General features: G+C 34.7%; 2 protein-coding genes across 4 annotated transcripts; both read right to left on the minus strand.

The window, feature by feature from the left end:
- Positions 1 to 152: 152 nt before the first annotated feature.
- On the minus strand, positions 153 to 12,231 carry LOC130052267 (heat shock 70 kDa protein 12A-like). 3 transcript variants are annotated; one of them, XM_056156712.1, is made up of 6 exons: positions 12,083 to 12,167; positions 9,476 to 9,522; positions 5,953 to 6,273; positions 5,642 to 5,860; positions 2,212 to 2,365; positions 153 to 2,116 (listed from the first exon to the last, which is right to left on the minus strand). In XM_056156712.1, exons 3-6 carry the CDS (start codon positions 6,256 to 6,258, stop codon positions 1,011 to 1,013), a joined length of 1,785 nt encoding a protein of 594 aa, XP_056012687.1. In that variant the 5' UTR covers positions 6,259 to 6,273; positions 9,476 to 9,522; positions 12,083 to 12,167; the 3' UTR covers positions 153 to 1,010. The 3 variants fall into 3 exon arrangements, with proteins under 3 accessions (XP_056012687.1, XP_056012688.1, XP_056012689.1); XM_056156713.1 differs by having other exon boundaries at positions 12,066 to 12,123; XM_056156714.1 differs by lacking the exon at positions 9,476 to 9,522 and having other exon boundaries at positions 12,083 to 12,231.
- Positions 12,232 to 16,524: 4,293 nt separating this feature from the next.
- LOC130052268 (uncharacterized) lies at positions 16,525 to 19,420 on the minus strand. Its single transcript, XM_056156716.1, has 4 exons — positions 19,243 to 19,420; positions 18,470 to 18,732; positions 17,090 to 17,187; positions 16,525 to 16,901 (listed from the first exon to the last, which is right to left on the minus strand). Exons 2-4 carry the CDS (start codon positions 18,720 to 18,722, stop codon positions 16,767 to 16,769), a joined length of 486 nt encoding a protein of 161 aa, XP_056012691.1. The 5' UTR covers positions 18,723 to 18,732; positions 19,243 to 19,420; the 3' UTR covers positions 16,525 to 16,766.
- Positions 19,421 to 21,028: the final 1,608 nt, after the last annotated feature.

The following is a 21,028-nucleotide window of genomic DNA, read 5'->3' on the forward strand; positions in this document are numbered from 1 at the left end:
GTTTTTACATTAAAGAGGTTCGCACCTGACATTTGGAGTAATGAATAATTATTGTGTATTTCATTTCTATGTTGAAGGAGAATTAGGAAATTGAAAAGAAATACTGGGGGTCGCAATGCTTGTTACTGAGCTACAGTGTTCTAAAGAAGACCTTTTTGCATTTAAAATTTATTCAATTAATCTTCATTTGTCTGTTGGTGTCAACACAATATAAGCAACACAAATCAATCATTACATACAATAGATTCATAATCATGTCTTCTAACAATACAGATTTTTTTTTTTTAATTTAATACACGTAATAGAAATAAATAATGATATTTTTGCATCTGATATACGAAAACAATCATGATATCAAATTTGAGAGTTTCAAAAGATATATCAGGAGTGATGTCAATTTCTAAAATTTCACATAATTTTCAAGGTCTTGTCTTAAAATTTAAAATAGAACTAAAAAAGTGGGGGTTGGAGACCAATTTTTTCTAATTATTGGCAAAAATACTGAATTTTCATACAAAATTTCGAGTAAATTAATATAAACCTTTTTAAGAATTGGTGTTCTGTTTGGAAAAATATATCAATCAATCAAATTAATGAATTACAACATTTCATATAGTTTCAAATCTCATTTACTTGTATCAAAATTATAAAAATGAAATACACGTATAGGAGTATAAAAATAGAAGATATATTAGATGAAACATAAACTGTACTATCACGCAAATTTAGAACTTTTTTGAGTGATCAATCCTTCCGCCACAAAAATATAGTCCCTGCAAAACCCTTTCAAAATGTGAATTGACACAATTTTTTTCAACTGGAAAGGGTTCAGTAATAGATGTGTAATATATTTGCATCAATGGGACCAGTGTTGAATCAGTAAATGCGTAATTGCATCATGTGCAGTTGTGCTCGAAAGCTAAGGAGCAATTTTCCTTAACAACGAATATTTCATATATGCTATGCGCACACATGCATATAAAATGCTGTCTTTGCTGCTGCAAATATAGTTAATTTAATAGATCAAAAGATGCCTCTGTATTTTCTCCGTTCTCATTGCGGGCTTCTACTCTAAGTTCAGTGTTGCTGAAGGTCATGGAAACCGTTGCTAACCGCTCTAGCCCCCAACCAGGAACGTCGATGCCCAATTCACCAAGACAAATGCATTCATTTTCTTCGTCAAACCAATCGATCTCTGAATCATCGCTGTCTCCTTCATCTTCGTCGATGAACATTGGATCAGGGTGTTTTGAAATATATACTTTGAAAGTAATTCTGGTTTGATCTGGTTCAGTGACAACATATTCTCTATCTATCTGTGGGACCCCAACTTTAATCTGCTTATTGATTTCAACATGCTTATCAAACACTCCATTGCATAACACATCCCCAGTGCTTGTCTCAATTCGTCTAGACAAATCGTGTTTGTCTTCATCAAATGGAATCATCGTTGCGATACCATATGTATATTTGCTAACCCTGTACTCAATGGTGATTGGATCGTGGCCAAATATCACCGCTCCTTTCAAAACAGATAGTCCAGCCTCGTTCGGGACAACTACTTTCTTATTCTTGAATGCTCTCGTTATCGCGTTACGAAGCATCGGTGATTCGGAGTAACCGCCAACCATCAGAATGTAAGTTGCTTTGTTGACAGCCGGAATCTGTGCAAGACGTTTCAGACGATCCACGATATGGTTCACAGAATTCGCAAAAAGACCTTTAGCAATATTGGCACTCATTCGGAGTTTGTCTCCCATCCAAGATACTTCAGTTTTGTATTTCGAATTTTTCTTCAGGGCGTCTTTGATGTCGCACTTTTTTGAAGCTTTAAATGTTTCATTCAAACTGATTGGAACTTTAAAAGTTATTTTCTCCTCTGAATCTGGTGTAATCGTGCGCTTTTTCACTTCAAAATCTCTAAAAAGTTCTAGCATGTCGTACTTGTGTTCCTTGCAAAATTCATCCATGACTTTCTTTCCAACAATATCTTGTAGCAATTCCCTGAATGCTTCATCAACTTTTATTCCACCCCAGTCCCCTCCATTTGCTTTGTGAATTTCTTTAAGACTGCCATTGTGTTGCACCTGATGCACGGTAATATCAATGGTACCACCTAGAAAAGTGATAACAAAGACCCGTGTGTAAGTGTACAAAGTATCAATACGAAATTTTGCATTCGAAATAAAGGAAATATGTAGTTTGGAATACCCCCTGCATCAAGCACAATGTAGGTTGAACCAGAAGAGAAAACGTTGAATCCCTTCTCGGAACCGGTCATTTTCTCTATAGGCACGTGTTTGCAAAAGAGGGACGCAGCTTCTGGCTCTAATGATATAATCAACTGATCCTTTCCGATCCCTGCCTGATAAGTAATGAATATGATTATTAGACAGAAAGATCAATTTTGATTCAACAAAACGGTATTCAGTTTTGGTCGCTTTAAAAGCGTTAACATTTTCAAAAGACAACAAAGGGGCGTTTCTTTCATGTTTTTGAACAAAGTTGCCCTGTTCGTGAGCGCCCATCAAGAACATGTGAATGTGTATATGTGCTTTGAAATAAATAGCTTCATGTAATTTTCGCACAACAGAAAGATGGCATGTAAGTTAATGCATCACATAGGCTATCGAAAACGTAAACATGACTCAAACTGTTTCCATTTAATTCGAAATCTTTATTCCCACTACACTATCGAGTAGTCTGAGACTATATTCCCCTATGATACCAACAGATGAAAATGTGAAGATAACGAACAGTGATCAATTTCGTAAGAAAGAATACAAAATTAAAGATAGGACAAACACGGACCCCTAGACACACCATAAGGATAAGGTGCCTTAGAGGAGTAAGCAATATCCTGTTGACCGATCACACCCGCCGTAAGCCATATATCTTGATCAGGTAAACGTAGTAATCTGTATTCAAAATCAGCATAAAAACGGTCTAACAAATGATATGAAACACGTCAGATTGTATTCAACCCAATGACAGATCGTATTTGTGAATAAGATCACAATAACGTTCATACAGTTGTGAAATGCTGACTGTTGAAACCCCTGTAACATCAACTTATTTGTCAGCATCCTACCAATATGTAGGTTTTTCGTTTTGAAAACATGTATGCGAGAGAGTATTGGCATTGTTTTTTGGTCATCCTAAGTCTTAAAGTGACCTATTGTAATTGCTCTGCATCCGTCGTCGTGCATCATCTTTTAACAATTGAACATTTTTAACTTCTTAATTATAACTACCACTCCAATTGTTCTCAAATTTGGTATGAAGTATCTTTAGGAAAAGGGGCATCAATTATAAATTCCATCACCCCTTCAGCCCAGGGGCCTTCGGAACTGCCACAAATCGTCTCTACAATCGCACATCTATAAGAAAATCTAAATGCATAGTCAAGTAAAGCAGGAAGGCCTCTACCAAAATTGTAAATTTTATGATACCCGGGGTAGCGGTTCTGACTCCAGATCTGGGCCAAACCTGGTATAAAGTGTTTATCTGTAAAACATTTCAATAACATTTTCATCAATGTTATTTATATACTTCATGTAAATTGAAATTAAATGGATATTTAGAAGAAGGAAATTGTCCTTTACGAAAATTTTAAATTTCATGATCACAGGGAAAGTGGCTTTAGTTTCAGAATGGGGCTAAACTTATCCTAGTGATTATTGCCTTTATCATTTGAAAGACTTCTTGAACTTGCTGACACTATATAAATACTAAATGCATATATAGGAAAACCAGAAAAGGGTGTTTCAAAATTATGAATTTCACAACTCCAAGGGTTTTAACTCTAGAGCGGGTCCAAGATAGTTATATAGTGTTATGATATATATTACAATATGTAAAGTCTTTCATCAATATGGCCACTCGGGAGCATTTATGCTTTTTAAAAGAACACACCTTGTTTTATACTGCTACGGAATATTAGAATTTAGCTTAGATATGTAGAAAATGAAAAGTATTCTAGATTTCATAACCCTTTGGTCTAGTAATTATTTTAAGAAATACTTGGGTGATCTATAAGGTCTGCGGGTCTCCTGTTTAGTCTTAATTAACGAACGTAAAAAATACTACTTTATATACTGTTATTTCATAGAACATTCAAGAAAACAATGTGATAATGTTCGGGCATCAGTTCTGGACAGGAATCAATCTGTTTATCCCTGTATACTGTTAATAGTACACCACACTAGAATGAGTTTGAGATTTAAAGGATGTGTATCTGTGTAGTTTAATCTAGAACTCTCAAGAACAAAAATAAACTCGAGTATAGCACATTTCCCCTCATTTTTAAAGTTGTATGGTCCGAATTTTGACATTTTTTCGATCTTGTAAAACCGCTGTTAAATCATCACATGTACGTATTTATGAGGCTGTACGACATGTCTTTCATTACTTTACCTGTTTGAACCAGAATTACTTGATTTCAAATCGGTGTTTACTAACAACCGTCACTCGGCCATTTCAAGTGTCAGTCACGTGTGTAGTTCAAACTTTCAGATCATCGGTGATCTTACCTGTGTAAAGCTGTGTATTTTGTTACAACAGTACCGTGCCACAAGTTTAATAGAAATAAAAATATCAAATACCTCTTCGTAATTCGTTGTTTTACGCTCTTTCAGTCTTAAAATTAGACAATTCCGTGTGAGCATGTTGAAATTCCCCGACACGCGCTTGGAGCTATTTATAGACGCCTAACAGGCAATGTATAATGCGTCATCCAGAACACATCGGGCCTTTCACCGAAAAACACCGTGTTTTGGGTGAAAGGCCTGAGGTTTTCCGGATGATTTATATATGTACCACACTATATTTACTTTCTAAATAATATTCTCACTGTTTTCTTTTACATGCAGATGTTTTCAAGCATGTAATTAAGGTAAAGTTAATAACTTTAAACACTAATTAATCTGCTTGATTATGTACAAAACTAATACATGAACATCGGATCATACAACTTTAAGATACTGTATGTTTTTGAATAAGTAACATAAAAGACAATAAAACGTACGCCTAATTACATCTATCTTTCTCTATAGTGTATTCTTTGTTTTCTAAACACCTGATTATTCATGAAAAAGTGAAGAGAACGAACAGTGATGAATCTCATAAATCCCATAAAGAAGACAAAATTGAGAGTAGGGCAAACATGGACACACCAGAGGTGGGTCAGGTTCTAGGAGGAGTAAGCATCCCCTGTTAACTGGTCACACCCGCCATGAACCCATTATCTTGACTAGGTAAACGGGGTAATTCATAGTCCAAATAATTATGCAAAGAAATACCTAACAATTAGTATGACAACAACGTCAGACAACATTCGACCTAACGACAGATTGTATTTGCTAATAAGATCATTACTACGACCATAGACCTTGCGAATTACCTAATTCAAACAAAACTGTTAAAACCCCTCTAACATTTAACTTCTTTGTCAGTAGCTTGCCTCGGTTTTTAATAATCACACGCAGAACTTGTTCTCGAGTATGGAATAAGTACAAAGACATGAACACCATATACAGGCGATAATGGAATATTGCTTCATAAATATGTGAAGTTGACGATGGATAAGCTGACGTCATCCCGCTGGTTATAACGATGATTTGACAATAATATAATATTTTACCATCTCGGCTGCCTCCCTCATAAATTGTTTGGCAGGGTCAGTCCAAATGGCAGGAACAGTGATTACAAACAGAATATCTTCTATATCCAGTGACGTCTGTTGACTTTTACATTTATCAACCAGATGATTTTTTAGATGTTTGATAACCTCTGAAAAGACTTTCATAGCATCCATTTGTTTACCATTATCAGCTTCCAGTTTGAAGTCTCTTCTAATTCCCTACAACAAAACATCCAACCGCTATTAATTGATCAATTTTGTGTTCTGTGATAATACGTATTCAATATTAATCTACAGTATTTAAATCTTACTATTTGTTTGTAAAGATTCATCTTAAATCTCTTGAAGAACATCCAGTCATGATGTTCATCGTCCAAGGCAAGTTCGGAATATTTGTCCTCTGCTTCGAATCCACACTTATGGAAGTTGCCATATTTGTCAAACAGGACACAACTGGATGTTTTCAGTGACTGGAGACCGCCACTCCCCGCCGTCCAGGTGAATGTGGAACACTTAGTGGGATCCTTCTCGTATTCATGGAGGAAGGAAAAGGCGTAGCCAGAGTACGTTGTACCAAAATCAATGGCTGCCACAATCAAATGATTTCCCGATGCCATAGTGGGGTCAAAATTCTAAAATCATTCAAAGTGTATATTAACATTAGTTTTTATCTCACCAGATATAAGAGCCCAAGAGAAACTCAACGTTTTATAGTACACATGGGAATGAGAATGCCTGGGAATGGGGGTGGGATGAGGATTCATTTGAAATGTATAAGCAGTAGAAGCTTATACTTTTTACAACGGATCCACATGACCGGAAAATGAACAAGTGAAGATAACAAAGAGTGACCTATCTCATAAATCCTATAAAAGATGAAATTAAGAGAAAAGAAAACACGGATTCCTGGACACACCAGAGGTGGTATCAGATGCATAAAAGGATGATTAAGCATCCCCTGTTGACCGGTCACAACCGTCATGAGCCCTCAATCTTGATCGGGTAAACGGAGTAATCCGTAGTTAAAATCAGTATGTAAAGAATGGTTTAGCAATTGGAATGAAACGTGTCAGACAGCATTCGCATGAATGCGACGTAACCATGGACTAATCTCAATTATATAAAGTCAATGTCATTTGAAGGGGGGAAAGAATATTTCAACTATGAATTCCTGATATTACATAAAACACGAATTTACAGGACTTTTCTTGAAATAACGATTGTATTTCACAAGAATACGTCATTTATGAATCTAACTAAAGATCATTTTGACAAGATAGTATTACCAAAGTACGAAATTCTAGCCTGGCATATGACTTTGAAACTTAGAAACAATGAAAGTTTACATGTGATTCTAATGTTGCTAATGACCAAAAACAAACTTGTCACGATTTGCGGAAGGCACAGGGTTCTCCATGGGTCATTTTACGTGGCGGCCCCGCCAATGTTAAATATCTTAGCGCCACATTTCAAAAACTCCCGCCACAGTTCCCCCATATAGTATAATTTCAGCGCCATAATTAGATCCACCAGAGCGACAGTAAGCAAAGGTCGTAACTCTTCATGCTTACACTGGAGACGGTTATCTTTTTCATTTATTTCAATTTAAACAGTATTTTATTATGAATAACATAACAAGGATTAGGCAGCAGGCAATGCCTATATAAGCCTTCTCCTTTAAAGTACAAGGTAAAGTCCACATAATTATACACACAAGAAATTACAATATACATATGAAGTAAAAGGATAATAAGTCATTCCAAATATAATGATTATATAAGTATTATGATTTCTTGATATGAATAATAGGCTAACAAAATAGAAATGTGGGGTGGTTAATGGGATCTAAATGACATACAAAAGAGAAAAAATGAAATCAATTAAAAATAGTGGAAGAATTTTTTTTATTTATCTGTTTGTAGTTGAAGCGGAACGTAATTACTCTAACTGCTTACGGAGGGATCGTTATCAGTAAGTTGGTCAGTGATTACTGTGTAAGCATGAAGTATAAACTGTTTTCATTTTTACTTCTGCATTACATTTGTTTCGGTCGAGTTAAATAGTGCAATCATCTGGTAGATTGTACAACAGTCGAGTTAAATAGTGCAATCATCTGGTAGATTGTACAACGCTCACGAAATTTATTGGAAACAATTTGTAGTCTATCAAAAATTAAGTTATCATAATTACACAATTTATTTAATAAGCCAGTGTATATATACATGTATCTTATAGATATTTAAATATGCCTGCAACTTTTTAAATATATTTTAATCTATTGTAGATCGATTCTCATTTTAACCACAACAGCAGTGTTCTGGAAGAAGAACAGACAGTTTCCATAGAATTCTCTTATGGACACAGATATGTCTGGAATCCTTCTAAGAGCATAGGTTAGAACTACAATCACATATACCCAAATCTCACTCAAACTGTCACACCTTCGCATGGTTGTACCAGCTTCAACAGCAGGTATGGCTTTGCTACATTTAATAAATTAATGTTTTTCAGATTGTGAGGGAGGGTTGGTGTCATTAATACAATAAAGGGCCCTTGAAGGAACAGCCACAGCAATAAAGTGTTGAACTGTCTCATGCTTGTCTCAACACAAAGACCTGGTGTTGAACTGTCTCATGCTTGTCTCAACACAAAGACCTGGCTCCGTTGAATTTTCTTTTGAAGAACCTATCACAATTTTGAAAGGACATGAAGTTAGACTAATCAATGTTTATGTTGTTTTAAACAATTAAATAGTGTGAGTAATGTTCAATACTCTTGTTTAATATGTTTACTACAGACCTGATCTCGACAAAATGTCATGAATATAAAAACTCGGACCTGCATGTGTACGCGCTTTCCTCCACAATTAAATTTCAGATGATGGAGAGCCCTGGGGCATATTTTGTTAGTGTACAACTGCCAAATCTAGGATATAGGATTGGTGTAAGGTCACAATAAAAGAGTTTTATTCTAAACGCAAAATAATTCATTTGAACATGACCATAGGTCTATTAAGCAAACTGGACCCCCATCTCATCACCCTCCATGCTCTAACTTACTTTTCATTTAACTTTTCTGTAAGACATGAATTGTTTAAATCCAAAATAAACCCACGGAGGGTTGTCACAGTAGGATGCCTCAGTATCCAAGCATTCGAGGCATAAACTGCTGAGTTAAATGTTTATAATTCATCCTCATAACATTGTAGTTTGTAAACTCTATTTTACTATATACAGTAGGTCTTCCACGTATGTCACATTAATATCATTATCCACATCCATCGTGAACAAACATAAACTTTAGATACTAGTATATTGATTAAAAATGCAGGAGTTTTTGTCAAATGGCCGTCTTTGAGGAAAGACTGCAATCACTAAACGAAATTGTGTGCCAAGAGACAATTAGAATAATAACTTTATTATTTAATAATCAATAAAAGAAAAGAAAAATAAACAACCAGTGATGATTATGACGCGTTGTTATAAATGATTTTGCTTATACACGCAGATTAAACATAGATAAACTCTCTTTCTCTGTCTTTCTCTCTCTCTCTTCGATTCAGTGAGGCCTTTGTACTGTGTATCTTTAATTGAAAAGAATTTGTTTTAATCAATTTCCTGTATATTCCCATATAAAACTTGTATCCTATCCTACCGCCGGGCCATGATTTGAACAATCTTGAATCTTCTCTGTCTGAGTGTCAGGAAGCTTTCATGTAAATTTCCACTTTTCTGGATCAGTGATTCTTGAAAGATTTTTCTTATATAACAGCATGTAAAATGTTTACCCCTATTGTGGCCCTACCCGTGGTGACCATGATTTGAACAAACTTACGTCAGGAAACTTTCACGTAAATTTCCACTTTTCTGGTCAAGCGATTCCTGAGAAAAAAAATTGAAACTAGAGTTTTGCTATACATCAGCATGTAAAAATTTGATCCACTATTGTGGCCCTCCCTATCCCCGACAATCATGATTTGGACAAACTTGAATCCACTCTATGTCAGGAAGCTTTCATATATATTTCAATTTTTCTGGGTCATTGGTTCTTGAGAAGACTAGTTTTAAAAGATTTTCCTATACATATTCGCATGTAAAACTTTCATCCCCTATTGTAGCCCCACCCTATGTCAGGAAGCTTTCATGTATATTTAAAATTTTCTGGTCCAGTAGATCTTGAGAAAATTTTGAAAGATTTTCCTATATATCAGCATATGAAACTTCCATCCCACATTGTGGCCCCACCCTACCTCCGAGGCCAATGATCTGAACAAACATAAATCCACACTATATCAGGAAGCTTCCACTTTTCTGGCCCAGTGGTTCTTGAGAGGAGTTTAAATGACCCCACCCTATTTTTGCCTACTCTTGATTATCTCCCCTTTGAACGGACATAACCCTTCATTTGAACAAACTTGACTTCCCTTTTCCCAAGAATGATTAGTGCCAAGTTTTTAGATTGAAATTGGCTCAGTGGTTCTAGAGAATAAGGTATAAATGTGAAAAGTTAAAGGACAAAAAGATTTCTTACTCTCAACGCAATATCTATATTACCATGAAAGGTGAAGATAACAAACTGTGATCAATCTCATAACTTCCACAAGCAATACAAATAGAGAATACTACATGTAAGTAATAATTATGAACTCGATTTTGTTCTTTAATTGATGACTGATAATAATTATGAACTCGAGTTTTGTTCTTTAATTGATAATTGATAATAATTATGAACTCGAGTTTTGTTCTTTAATTGATAATAATTATGAACTCGAGTTTTGTTCTTTAATTGATAATAATTATGAACTCGAGTTTTGTTCTTTAATTGATAATAATTATGAACTCGAGTTTTGTTCTTTAATTCCGGGTAATGGGGAGAGAGAGCTGTATTATGCTCTTAATATGCTTTGAATATAATAAACATTTACTTATTGTAGTTTTCATGTTTAAACCTATTTTTCATATATTAGAGTTGATTAATTAATAAATCGAGTCCACAATTGCTATATAGTAGTATCGATAATCCTGTTATATAATAAAATAGACACACAAACTAATTCCGGATAAAACCGAACTCAACCTCGATCTTATTTTGAACATATCACATTAAAAGAGCTGCAATTTAGGTCACAAAGGTTATAAAATTTAACGGATTTATCTTCTTATTTAAATCTTGCATTATCAAGGTAAATACGGGTATACTCTACCATGCCTCCCTCAGAGGGCCGCTTCATAACATTGCATAATTTTGCTGAGTAGCCGTCCGGGGAACACATCTTCGTGTTCCATATTTTCAACCATTTACCGACATTTATCCTTCATTAGTATTTTATTGTATAATACCATCTATCTATTCTGGATTTCATCGTTACTCTCTCGCACAAAACATACTTTATATAATTCAATGTGATTTTCATATTTTCATTTGTCAACAAATGTACCGGCGAGTGGGAGTGAGTAAGAGTGCAAATGTCCGGTGCCTGTGACATACCCCGGTAGTACTGCGTTGTGAGCGCAGATATTCACATGATTAAAATAATGCGTCCGTTTAGGTCAGAAAATATGTTGTTTAGCTATGTGCATTCAATTTTACAACGATCGGTGTGTTCATGTTTTTATATAACGTTTATATTGTAAATCAAAGACATATATATACACTATAATGCTCTCATTAAAATTCTTATTTGCTTTGACATTATGTCGCAGGATAAAGAAATTGTTTCGCAATTGCCTTGATGTTTGAAAGGTATGAAAATTTTATAGAAGCGAGAACAAGAAGCGAGGGTCGAAAACGTGTACAGGTTAGAACCCTGCCCTCTATAACGTTTTCTTACTTTATCCAAATAACACTTGCAAGTTACTTGTAATATTCAAAATCAATTTTTTTATTAATCCATTCTACTTTCATTTCTGTCTGAATTCTAAGCTGTAAAAATAGACGTGCTAAATCTATCAAGATTCATATACGTGCATTGTTCATAACTGCACCGCATTCATGAACGAATGGCGATGAATACAATTTGTAAAGACATCAAAGGCAAAATCATTGAAAATGTAATTTAAAGATACATGTAGTAATAATATATTTATTGGATAGCGTTTTATGCCGATTTTTGTGATATTGCAGTCATTTTTCTAACTCTTAACAGAAATACAAAATACTATCTCCATTACTTTTTTAAAATTATTTCATGTACCAATGTATGTTAAATAAATATAGGTAGCCGATTATTCCACGGACACCTTATAATTCAACAATGCTGTACACGGTCAAACTAAAACGAAAGTTCGTAAATTTTTGTAGTTTACAACAATAACAACGCAATGATACATGTAAATGTCTTATACATTGCACCTTAAATGTACATATTGCTGATGATATTATAACGCAGATGTAAGGTTAAATAAACATGGAACAATATACCTACATTTGTGCAATACCTACCACTTTATCAATCAATCCGGAAGTTCTTGGCAGATTCTCTGAATTCTATTATAAGAATGTCTATTTTATCGACGCTGGTTCAATAGATTTAACACACTTGACAAATACCCGCTCAAGCGCGGGTACATGTAACATTTACCGCCGTTGTGTACCCTAATATAGAAACAGGAAAACCCCAGACTGTATAGCAAGGCAGAGACATACAATTGTATGTTATATATGTGATCAAGGGTACAAGAATGTTATTTGTTTATTGTTACTTGTGATAAAAGTTTCTATTTCATAAATTAGCCTGGTAAAATAATACAAGTGGTATATATATATATATATATATATATATATATATATATATATATATATAATCCAAATAGAAAGAGTTGATATCACACAGTCAAATTAATTCAATGAAAAAGCAGGAAAATATGCAGTTCTCAATAAAAAAAAAAAAAAAAGCAGGAAAATATGTATGCTCTTTTTTTATTGAATAATATATATATATATATATATATATATATATATATATATATATATAGTATAGTTTATTTATTTATAGTGACATGTGTATATTCACAAACATTATGTTAACAGACAGTGTAAAAATAAATCGGGCCTATATGCCACTTTAAACACAAAACTTACATGCAGTACATAAAGAAGAGAGAGAAAAGGACAGCGTTAAGAAATCAAGGGAAAAACATGAATATATATATATATATATATATATATATACATGTATATATATATATATCGTTCGTCTCGGTGTAGTGTGTGTACAATGTACCGTTTTAAAGTTTTCATTAGACAATGGTTGTACACACATTCATTCCACAAACCACGTGATTCATGTTTTGATCTCTGTTTAAATAACATCAATTCAATGTAACCTGTGAAATGATTCCCCTGAAAAAGATATCAATTCAATGATTCCCCTGAAAATGATCATGTTCATCAATAGTCACGGCTTTGTGAAGGTTCAACATAACGTAACAACTAAGTACTGGATGTGAATGCATGTGTTAAAACAAGAGTGAAAGTGTATTTCATCAAGAACCTAATAAAATCTGAGACGTTAGTTAGAGCAAGCCTGAAGGAACGACAACTCCGGATAGAAATTGGATCAAACCCATACGAATCCACGTCACAAAGGCGTCATAAACTACATACCTCTTGTGAAGTGGCGAAAATAAATTATCGCACAATATTTGCGATGCACAGCTTTCCATATTTTCAACATCCTGGATCTGAAACGATGCTCTTATAACACCACAATGATTTAGAAAAAAAAACCTAACGTTTTTTTATCACATCTATAAAGAAGATGCTGCCGAGGCAAGATGCTATTGTCAAATACAATTGAAAATCAAAATTGAAAACAAATGCCTGAAGTGAAATTGAGTTGCCTGCGATTCCCTCGGTTGTAAGTAGAGAGAATTGCGATGAGGATTAGATATTTAATATTGATTAAATTAATCAGTATCCAAACTTTTTTCTTTAAAAAATATAGACACCAAATGATTAAAACAGTGTTTCTTACTGTAACAGAATGCTGGATTAAGAATGAGGTTAATAGCCCGTCTATTCCAGTGAAACAACCATCACCCAGAAGATGACATTTAATTCTAAAACATAATGGCAGCATTATCGCATTTGACGGGGAATGACCTCCGGGATCGAGAAAAGTTGTTTTGAAAATATAAAATGCGAGGCGAAGCAAACGTCCTCGACCTCAGAGGTCATTTCTCATCCATTGTGATGACAAGACTATATACATAAATTCACACACTGAACTTAAAGATTGCCTGAATTTGCCATATATTGATTTAGACAGCGTTTGAAAGAATATTTCCATTGCATTAAATGTTCTTTGTAAACATTGATATCGAATAAATAAACAGATAAAGATTTCTGACGATAAACCATACTGACGTGTGTTTAAAGAATAAGTAATGGTCATCTTCTAGCATCCGAGTAATATTCACATTATCAAATAGATGGGCGGTCCTTCTGTCACGAGTGCGCAGAGCGCACGAGTGAGAGAAGGACCGCCCATCTCTTTGATAATATGAATTTTACGAGGATGCTAGAAGATGACCGACTTGTCACATATTTCGAAAGCTTCTCATTTTACATTATTGAACCATGCATTCAATACAATGGTAGATTGCCATATACATGTACATTTACCCGTAAAACAGCAAAACTAACTTAACGAAAACTGATTATCCCTGTTATTATCAATTACATATTGGTGGCTTCATAAATTATTTTTCAGGAATGTAATTCTATACATGCATTTGTACAAATGTTTTAAGAAAACATGTATAACACAGATATTAAAATACGAAAAGGATTAAAGACTTGCATTAGCAAACTCTTTTTATATGAGAGAGAGAGAGAGAGAGAGAGAGAGAGAGAACTATTTAACATTGTCACATATTTAGTGATTTTCTTTTGTTGTTCAGGAATTGTATCTGGTTATCATCAACAGGGTCTTGTTATCGCATATGTGATAATACGAGCTCCTCCCACCTTGTTATCGCATGGGCGGTACTGACATCAGAATTACACAATAGAAACAAGACAGGGATAATCAGTTTTCGTGAAGTTACTTTTACCGTTTCACGGGTAAAGCTAGCTGCAATAATGTAGCCCTATCAATTTTTTTTTTAATTCTGACGTTTTCGGGATAGGGCTACAATTCCATAGGATCTCCGTAATGGTGCAAAATAATTTTATGAATAACCGATAATAAACTCTGTGTATTAGTCCCAAATGTTGTTTACACCAAAAGGAGTACCAACTTTGTGCTCGGGCATGTCTAATAAAGGTGTTTTTCATTAAATACAATGTACAGCATGCAAAATTCTTCGTCTGCTCCGCCATGCTTGTTATCGCGAGATCTCGTAGGTGGATCTAATGAAAAACCTAAGCATTGACAATCAGCGCGAAAATGTAGTTACTCGAGCCACTTCGACAAAGAAAGGAAAATCATATTGTTGCAGAAAGAATTTACACTCTGCTGTTCGGTTTTTAACTTGATATTAAATTCAAACCTTTTCAATACCGACGAAATAGCTTTCGCCTCCATACTTTTCCATTGATGTAAATACTACCTTATATGGCGTATGCAAATGACTTGACAATCGGAAGTTTATACTTCAGTACATCAAACATGGCGCACAAATATAAATCGAGAAATTGGAATTTATCGAAATTGTTGAAAACGGTAGAATAGAGCCTCACAAATCTTAAGTTGCAGGTTGTAAATTTATATATTGACTAAGAAACATAGAATATCATTTTATTTACGTAAAGAAAGTCAGGAAATGTTTAGAATGAGCGCAAATGTTGCGGGAGTGAATCACTCCCGCATTTGCACCATTACGGAGATCCTAAGGAGTTGTAGCCCTCTCCTAAAAAAAACAAAACAAAACAAAATCAGAGAGGGCTACATTATTGCAGCTAGGGTAAAGCGTGCGCCGATCGATGTCTGGGGCGTTGAAGCAGACATGAAGTGTTATGTAACAGATATAACCTGTGACTGTTTTTTAGACAGTAATATTAAATAGCTCGCTCTCTCTCTCTCTTTCTCTCTCTCTCTCTCTCATTTTATAAAGAGTTTGATAATGCCAGTCTTTAAATCCTTTTCCTACTTTAATATTTCTGTTATACATGTTTTCTTAAAACATTTGTACAAATACATGTATAGAATTAAATTCCTGAAAAATAATTTATGAAGCCGCCAATATGTGATTGATACTAACAGGGATAATCAGTTTTCGGTAAGTTAGTGGTGCTGTTACACGGGTAAAGCGTGCGCCGATCGATGTCTGGGGCGTTGAAGCAGACAGGTTGATTGATTGAGCAAATGTTTAGAATGATCGAAAATGTTGCGGGAGTGAATCACTCCCGTATTTGCACCATTACGGAGATCCTAAGGAGTTGTAGCCTCCCCCCCCCTCCCCTAAAAAAAATCGGGAGAGGGCTACATTATCGCAGCTAACATAAATGGTGTCAAACCCAAATCTTGCATGCATCAGCAATACTGCAGATGGACTGTTACATAGATTTACATAGATTCAAACGGTCTTTAAAAGATCTCTCTCTCTCTCTCTCTCTCTCTCTCTCTCAACAGTCATATTGCTTACCTTAAGATTGATTGATTGATTTTATATTGTTTAACGTCTCTCTCGAGAATTTTTCACTCATATGGAGTCGTGCGTACTTTAAGACAAATATGCCAACAATATACCTAACCAAGAGCAAACATCTTTCCAAGACACACTTATCAAATTGAATAAATTATGCAATGTCTTAGGCTTAAAGTACATTTGTATATTTAATAAGCAGGTGAGATTTTATGCATACGTAACGCGGGTTTTCTGGTCAATGGTATGATTTAAGATAGCTTACCAAAAGAAATTCACGATATAGACACAAAATGCCATTTTCAAATATGTTTATATTAACAATATAGTACAATGCGGTACAACACAATATATATATTAAAGATTTTCTTGCACGCTTTTAAGGATAGCCCTCACTAAAAAAAAAACAACTTTACAGAGGCACACTACTTGTTATACAGTCGGGTCAAATCAGAACTTTCGATTGCTCTTTTTAAAGCCTTTATCAAAAGTTCTTCATAATTTCTGTCATAACAATACATGCATTATAAACTTCTTTATTTGCGCGCGTCTCTCCTCGCTGTTATCCATTCGGATACCGCCTTGTCATAATCTACAGTATCTTCCGTGATACCCACTGTTCGTAACACCTCGTTCAAATCAGGCCAATCAGCTGGATGGTTTTCAAGGTGCTGAAAAAAATATGTTTTTAAATCTATTGTATGTAGATAGATAACTTTGAAGATTTATTCAGTGGCTACCAAAATTTAAAGATAATTATCTTTTTGATATGAATATTTAGCTTGCGTGGTTTATCATAATAAGTTAAAAAATTGAAAGAGAGAGAGAATACGAAAACGGTTGATGAACATTGTTATACCTGGAATAATATACGTCCATCCTGATCAAGAAGTACTGTACCCCCTTGCATCCAGCTATCCCCTGCCAAGTGCGATGTTTCTATGCCTAGCCTGAGTCCTAAAATTATTGAGAGCGAGTTTAAACACTCAAATCCGTAAATATCATTGGGTAGCACCATGAACGAATCCATCGAAACACAATGCTGACGAATATGACGGTAAGTTATTTAGATGATGGTGAAACCTACATACAATAAACTAAAATCATCTTTGGATGCAGAAAGGTTCTCGCCTTCACATCAGAAAGTCCCATTGTACGTTTTTCGCAGAAAATATACGTAGGCAGAGAACTCCGGTTTCCGAAATAAGAGTATCATGTATGTGAGCTAATTATACCTTGTAAACATTATGATTATTTCAACTTTTGATACGGAATTTCCATACAATATATTTGCCTTTACATGTATACTCTGTGCAATACATGTGCATATTCATAAATGACAAATAGAGTCCATTAGTACGAATTTAGGATTGGGAAATTCCACTGATGGAACAAGATTCGCAGCTTTGTCAAGTTTTAGACAACGTACTTGTTCTAGGGGTGGGATTTCCCTATCTCACACAAATGAATAATGAAGGATTATTTTCCTCATATTTAATTCACATTTTTAGCACATTAATTCAGAAGCTTTAAGAAAATTCAAAATCCGCATTTGAACGTAAATGCAAAAACTAATTCAAAATTAGAAGAGAACAATTTTCCGATTTGGTCGCAACAACCAATCGGAAATCTTCGGATGCCTCGAGTGTTCGAGAATAGTCCCGATTGGTGTAGGACAGAGAAATCTCAAAGGATAGAATTTGTCAGTTTCACACTGGTAATGATGTGAAAATAATAAAATCCTTTATTTGATAAGTGGGTATATATATAGATTATATTCCACTAAGGAGAAAGATTCGCAGTCTAGGACTGTCCTAGACAGCGAATCGTGTTCAAGAGGTGGTATTTTCCTAACCCATTACCATATGAGTAAATAAAGAAGGGTTTTTTCTCTCACATTTTGCCCAGTGAAGTGCATTTTAGTAACTATGACAAATTTCAAACTTTTCAAATTCCTCATTTGAACTTGAAAACAAAAACTAATTGCACAAAAAGAGCATAAAATGCAAAGTAAAAAACCCCAAGACTGTCCCCAGAAAGCTTTATCAAATCGCAAATATGAACAAAACAATACAGAATATTTTACTTCATCATGCAATGTAAATCATAGAAAGTATATGACATCGAAGTCAGCAGAGAATCATCAGGATTGTCTTGCACCGGGAAACATTGTCCTACACTGGTAATTATATGAGAAATAAAAGTATATTCGTAAAAAGAGATTGAAATCTGTACTTACCCTCCATTATACCACCGAAACCGTATCTCATTGCTCCCTGCCAAAGCGGCATGACAAGGGAGCGAAAACGCCCACTTTTCATTTGAAATAACTTGTACAGGGCTATTGTTGGATCTGTGTATAATTCACCAGAAATAGGAACTGTAGGGCTACGAACAAATTCCTCCAGTTGTTCGGCGGTGGAAGATCCGACAAACACAAGCCTAGTCTGGTGTTTCTCCAACAAGTCTGCTAGAGGTGACAGGGCTTGCATTTTCAGCTGGCTGTTAGTTAAAATGACATCAAAGATTTGTATAAACATTTCACAAATGTACTGTCGTACGCTGCTCGATGTATTAAAAGTTTGGATGCATGTTCAAACTACATGTACATATCAATTATGCTCTTAAAGGCACATGCTAAGTACTCTAAATTTTGTATATGAGATAGACCAATGTTCGTTATCTTCATGTTTTCATTCTGTTAGCAAACTATTCTAATTTTACATGTAAATAACTCCTCATTTACCACAATTATATCTAGAAATTACAAATTGTTACAGTAACAAACCCACATTTTGACTATCTTAAAAGGTCCAAGTTTTCATTTCTTTTTGTTTGAGGGGATATTTGCAGTCAAAAGTGCATACATATCCAATATAATAATGGTCTTACAGTTGGACTGCGTCACTTTTCTTCCTACTTTCGGACATACCTATACCCATGTTTACCTTTAACACACAACTGTCACAAGTGATTTCGGGGGTATTTTGTAAAACTTTACAAATAACTTACCAAGCAATTCACGCAAAGTTTCGAAGGAATACTATTAGAGAATATTTCATGTCTCCTGTAGGCAATATTTCGGCTCCATTTGTTGCCCCTTTATTGTGTTTGATAAGTGAAAGTTCTGTTAACGCTGCGACAAACGAGTTCGCCATTGCTCACTGTAGACTAATCTCTACAGCTTCGCACAAAAGTGGTATCGACACGACGTATGTACAAGTGAGAATTGCCAATTTTGTACATTTATGTTTATGTTTCATAACAATTGAATCCAATTCATTTATTTGAATATCATCACAATTTTACAACGGTATACAGATACTTGCATGTAAGATGAAACTTGAAAGCACAAGACATCATGTTTTGCCACTATTCTCTTTAGAGAAGCCGAGAGGCCTTCTCTTCGCAAGCATGCAATTTATGTTTTGATTCTGCAAAACATGTAAATGCCGGAGTCGGTGACGGTTTATGCTTTGACCTACCTTTCGACTCAGATGTACCTGGATTTACGCAAGTTAGTTTCCTTTTTATTATTATTAATTATTTGAAGATATCTTTAATTGAATTCTTGCGCGCACCAATGAATTGATATTTCCAAATAATTTAAGATATCTTCAATTATTTGAATTTATGTTAATTTAGCACATAAGTTCATGTACCCATCTACCGGCGGGTGTGTATAGATCTACCGGCGGGCGTGTATAGATCTACCAGCTCAAGAGTCTGTTGTCGTATATATGAAAATTCTAAAGAAAAAAAAAGTATATACTTAAATTTCTTAAGCACATTCTTAGCTAAGTAAGATGATTAAGTTCCGTTGAATAAAACTTCTAAGCAACATGCTTAGTCATATCGTACTCTATTGAACTACGCCATTGTTATGTCAATAGTCACTTCCGCTTTCATTTAAATGTAAACAAAAGCATGTGTAAATTGGAAATCATAAATAAATAAGCTTATTATATACGGGAAAATAAAGTATTCTCCTTATTAAATCAACCATTTTAAGATCTATTTTGATCAGAATTTTTGTTTATTATCGATGACGTGTCTACTATCGTCTGCTACAAAAAAAAAAAAAAAAAGAAGAGATGGCTGATGAAGGTAAGGGAGCGAAGAAAAGGAAACTAAATTGGACGAAAGATGAATGCTTATATCTATATCGCCCAATGGAGGAAACGAAAGAGATCATACGTGCCAAGTTTAGCATGGGAGTCACCACTTTGTAGAAAAGAGAGGCATGACGAAATATTGCCCACAAAATCAACGCTAGCTGCTCTACCGTGCGAACTGTTGAGGAGGTAGAAAAGAAATTGCACTTATTGATATTGTGTTACGATATAAACATTCAATGATACATGTATACATAAATCCAAAGATCCAAAACCACATAAAAAAGAAAGTTACAATAGACTGGCAAATAATACCATGATATGCAGAACATTTTTCAGCTGACAGCGTCGCCTATCTTGCCAGTATGACGTTATTTCCTCCGAAAGGAGTGGGTCAATGTTTAATTTACAATTCGGGATGAATGAAATGATTTATTACACAGGCGTACGAAACACGGAGGAAGGGGGGATCCCTCCATTTTGACGTATACATGTGATATACATGTTAACTTATTCCTTCCCTGTAAATCATATGAAGACCACCGACTAAAGGTTTCAGATAATTTTATTTTTTGTTGAATTGTTAAATGTTTAACCGGCCGCCGGCTTCCACTTTGAAAAACGCTATAAGTTCTAGCTTTAATAGCCGCTGGGAATGAAAATAAGTTCATTTACATTCACAG

Source organism: Ostrea edulis, chromosome 2 (genome assembly GCF_947568905.1).
Source record: "Ostrea edulis chromosome 2, xbOstEdul1.1, whole genome shotgun sequence".
Lineage (NCBI taxonomy): Eukaryota > Metazoa > Mollusca > Bivalvia > Ostreida > Ostreidae > Ostrea > Ostrea edulis.